At 46.7% G+C, this 3,886-nt stretch overlaps 1 protein-coding gene across 1 annotated transcript; it reads right to left on the bottom strand.

Annotated features, from left to right (window-relative positions):
• Nucleotides 1-314: 314 nt before the first annotated feature.
• Nucleotides 315-1,097, bottom strand: LOC103641072 (uncharacterized). The gene is made up of 3 exons (XM_020545996.2): nucleotides 1,078-1,097; nucleotides 569-1,031; nucleotides 315-478 (listed from the first exon to the last, which is right to left on the bottom strand). The coding sequence occupies exons 1-3, from the start codon at nucleotides 1,095-1,097 to the stop codon at nucleotides 407-409; spliced, it is 555 nt and encodes a 184-aa protein (XP_020401585.1). The 3' UTR covers nucleotides 315-406.
• Between the last annotated feature and the right edge of the window lie 2,789 nt (nucleotides 1,098-3,886).

The raw sequence follows: 3,886 nt of genomic DNA, 5'->3' as shown, positions 1-3,886 counted from the left end.
CCACGGCACACACGCACATACGTGTCCCCATATTACGCAGAAGACATCAACCACACCAGTGACTCCAACAGGATTAATCATATTCCCCATTCGCCTCGACTATCACAATCGCCGATCATATGCATAAAACAAATACACTTTTCACGTAGACACATATGGATGTATTCCCCAACACATAATCCACATTTTAAAAAGTTATCCTCACCGCAAACCACACATCAAATACATTATTACCGAAACTTAAAAACATCCGAGCCCTCTTTCTAACTCGTTTTCTTTCGCCACAAACTTCAATCCATACCTATACATTTTTACACATATACATACACATGCACAACATCGACCAAAGCTTAAATAGATTAATCCACAAAATACCAAGTGAACAACCTGGACGAATCGAGATTAGTCACATGGGTTGTCCACATGGCTCGATGTTTCGTTGAACGGGCAAAGCGCGAAGCGCGACGTCGACCACTAGCTGCGAAAACACACAAATTTGTTGGTGGCAGTTCATCGAACATCACACACATCAAAAAATAAACATCGAGGACAGCGAGGGGTTTCTCACCACGGGTTTCGACGGTGTCGCGGATGGGCTGCGCACACCCGGTTGGAGGTCGACGACGAGTGCGACGAGGAAACCCCGCAGCAGTGCTGCTGCACTGGAGAAAGGGCACGAAATCTGGATGGGAATAGGCGCGACGGGCATGAGGAGAGCTCGACCAAGAAGGAGCTCGGCTGGCGAGGCGAGGGAGGATGTCGGCGAGAGATGCTCGCTGCACGCGACCAGCGAGGACAGGCAGCAAGTTTGGATGAGGAGATTTTTGGCGAAGTGGAAGACGCCAGCCGTTTCAAGGCACCATGGGGGCTCCTGCGCCGAACAGAGAGCAGGGAGGAGGGGTGCTTGCGGTAGAGAGAAGAGGAGCAGGGGGCGTCGGCATGGAGCAGGGGCCAGCGCAATGGCTACCAGCGGCCGAGAGCAGAGAGAAAAAGGAAAAAATGGAGCAGGGAGGGGCACCGAGCTAGAGGAGGGCGCCGACATGGGCTCATCCCTGGAGACGAGGGCAGGCCAGGGAACATCTGCGCGCCCCCACCATGGCTAGGGAAAGGAGCTTAGGGAGGCGCTGCCAGGGAGGAGACAACCTATACCAACGTTGAGGGAGTAGGGCGCCATGGTTGGGCTTGGCGGCCAAGGAAGATGAGAGAGCAGAAAGGGGCTTCAGCTGCTGGTTCCCCTGGCCGACATCCTATGCTCCACGGGTCTGCCGGAGTGGAGGGAGGCGACGCCCATGGAGCAGTCCTGCTGCCGAGCGCCATGGAGCAAGGAGGAGAGATGGAGTGGAGAAAAAGTGGAGTTGGTTGGTGGCGGCTAGGGGGGTAGGTAAAAAATAGCCAAGTGCAAGTGAGGGGGTCCGTATTTATAGAGAAACCCTAGGGTTAGGGTTTTTAGTGGGCTGGGCTAGGTTGGGCTGGCCCAAAACACGTAATCGGGTCGCGCTAAATTATTTTCCGGAGTGAAAATGCTCCTGCGGAATTCGTCTCTACGGAGAGCAGAGCGAAATAGAGTTCGGACGAACAGAAGATTGAGCGAGTAACTCAACCAAGAGTTTGATTTGATCTCGCTTGAAAATAATTCCTCGCACTCAATTAGGAACAAAATGAATTGAGACCTATTGGTTTTGGATTCGTGAACGAGGTCAATCGGGTCGGTTAATAAGAATTATTGCCGGTGTTGATTTTTGAATTCGAATCAAACACATAGGTATTAAGCTGAGTCGGATAAGAATTAATTAGAGGGCGACATACGGAGTATCCCGTTTGAGAATACGGACCCGGATAAAATAGTCGAACCTAGATCAAAGTTCGAGGATGTGGCAGAACTGTCCAAATTATTCCAGCTTAAGTGCCTAAGTCACGCCTCAAGGGCCGCAACACACTTAAATCGGAATAACCCGTCAGTCCCTCAGATCTAGTCTGATAAAGCCACCTAACCAGGATCAAATACCACATACTCACTCGAAGGTGAGTCACAGAAGAAATACAATAAAACAGGAAACCTCAAATTTAAGTACTGAATTATTACATAAATCGGAGTTTTTCAAGTTGCTGGTAAGAGTTCATAAAATACGATGCAACGGATAATTGATATCGTCGATAGCGAGGAAATGGGCAAGGCCTAGCCCACTACTCCTCTTGCTCCTCTCCTGCCGGAGCAGTATCCCACTCGACCGTCCAACCCGGTGGTAGGGTGGTAGGCCAAGTCACATCATCAACTATATCCTGAAGCGTACCTGCAAAAATTATGCCACAAGCAAGGCTGAGCATACTAATACTCAGCTAGACTTACCCGGTGTGAGGAAACTACTCCTCTACCTCTAGACCATGCAGCTGTTTGGTTGAGGGGTTTGGTTTGCCAAAAGCACTAGCTGTTTCTAAAATCAATTCTTAGCTTTTCAAATTCTAGTATCATTATCTTAGCTAAGTTTGCTCCTTCTAAGCATACATGGTAACAAGCATTTAGTTCAATCAACAAATTGTCTCATGTAACCACATTTCACTTCTTACTCAATGTAGTACAAGGGGTCAAGCAGTCTCATTAGCTGCGAGAAGCAGACGATTCGAATTGAGTTTTTATCCTTGCAAGGTAAACCTAAACACACGACATGTCAGGGTACTCTGACCCCACACATGTCAACCGTCCCCATCGATTACACGTTCGCGTCCAGGCCTCACCGCCTTGGCATACAATGCTCCACTGACCCCGGCTGCCGCCGTGCAGTGACCGCACTTGTACCCACCATAGCTAGCATGGGAGACCCAGTCTCAGGTCGCATGAGAGATAAAGTCTGCGCCCGGCTTCACTCAGGTACTAGGTTTACCGGTTACCATATTTCCCGACATGTGCTTAGTACGTTCAAAAGCTCGACTCAGGTATCCACACATTAATCCTTAATTCCTTTTTCTCGTCTCATGGACAAGGCATCCTCCCTGGATCCAAGTCTATAGACTAACATAGATCCCGTTATCAAGATGAATACAATCAATTCCTGACCTCGCACGAGTGCTAGAAAAATCACTCGACTTCTACCGAGATCCTGATTAGCAAAGCAGCTACTCGACCTAGCATACTAGTATCCATCTCAAAAAGGAATCCTAAGTTCATGCAACTAGAGGTGTCAAGCAACTCCTACACTTAAGTGCACATTACAATCCTAGAAGCATTAAGTGTAGTAAAGTAGCATATAATAATACGATTATGCATAAACCGGGGCTTGCCTTCAATAGCTAGGGCTGCGGGGAGATCCTCGATGGCAGCCTCGGGAGCTTGCTCCTGTTCTTCTTCTTGGACAGTTCCTTGCTCGGGGATGAGCACGTACTCTCCGTCAGCGAGATTACAATCTAATGAATGTAATGAGTAAGATACATGCATGATATGATATGTGCTTTAGCAATTAAACTTTGATGGTGAATGATCCACTTAAATCAGATAGAGTTTAATCTTGCTACAAAAGATTTTTGGTGGTATACTTAGTAATTTAGATCACACACAGTTAAACTAAGTGGTAAGTCCATTTTGGTGTTCCACTGAATTCTTTTTAAAGCCTTAGCGAGAATTGTCAAGATTTCAAGTTGAACTTATTGGGGCGAGGTTTATCTTTCCTTTCCTTCCCTCTATTTCTTTTATGTTTTTAGAGTGGGTTTGAACTACAAGTTGTCTTAATAAATTTCCAAAAATTATGTAAAAATTACAGTGGCTTCTTACTGGTGTATTATTCTTTGTCCTAAAATTTGGGGCTTAAAAAGTGAATAGTTCTTTCTAGATAAAATTATCAAATGTTAGGGAAGAAGGGTTGTTTTGAACTACAACTACCATTTAACAGTAGGT

The sequence above is a fragment of the Zea mays genome, chromosome 10 (assembly GCF_902167145.1).
Source record: "Zea mays cultivar B73 chromosome 10, Zm-B73-REFERENCE-NAM-5.0, whole genome shotgun sequence".
NCBI lineage: Eukaryota > Viridiplantae > Streptophyta > Magnoliopsida > Poales > Poaceae > Zea > Zea mays.
This window is presented reverse-complemented; position numbering and strand designations above follow the sequence as displayed.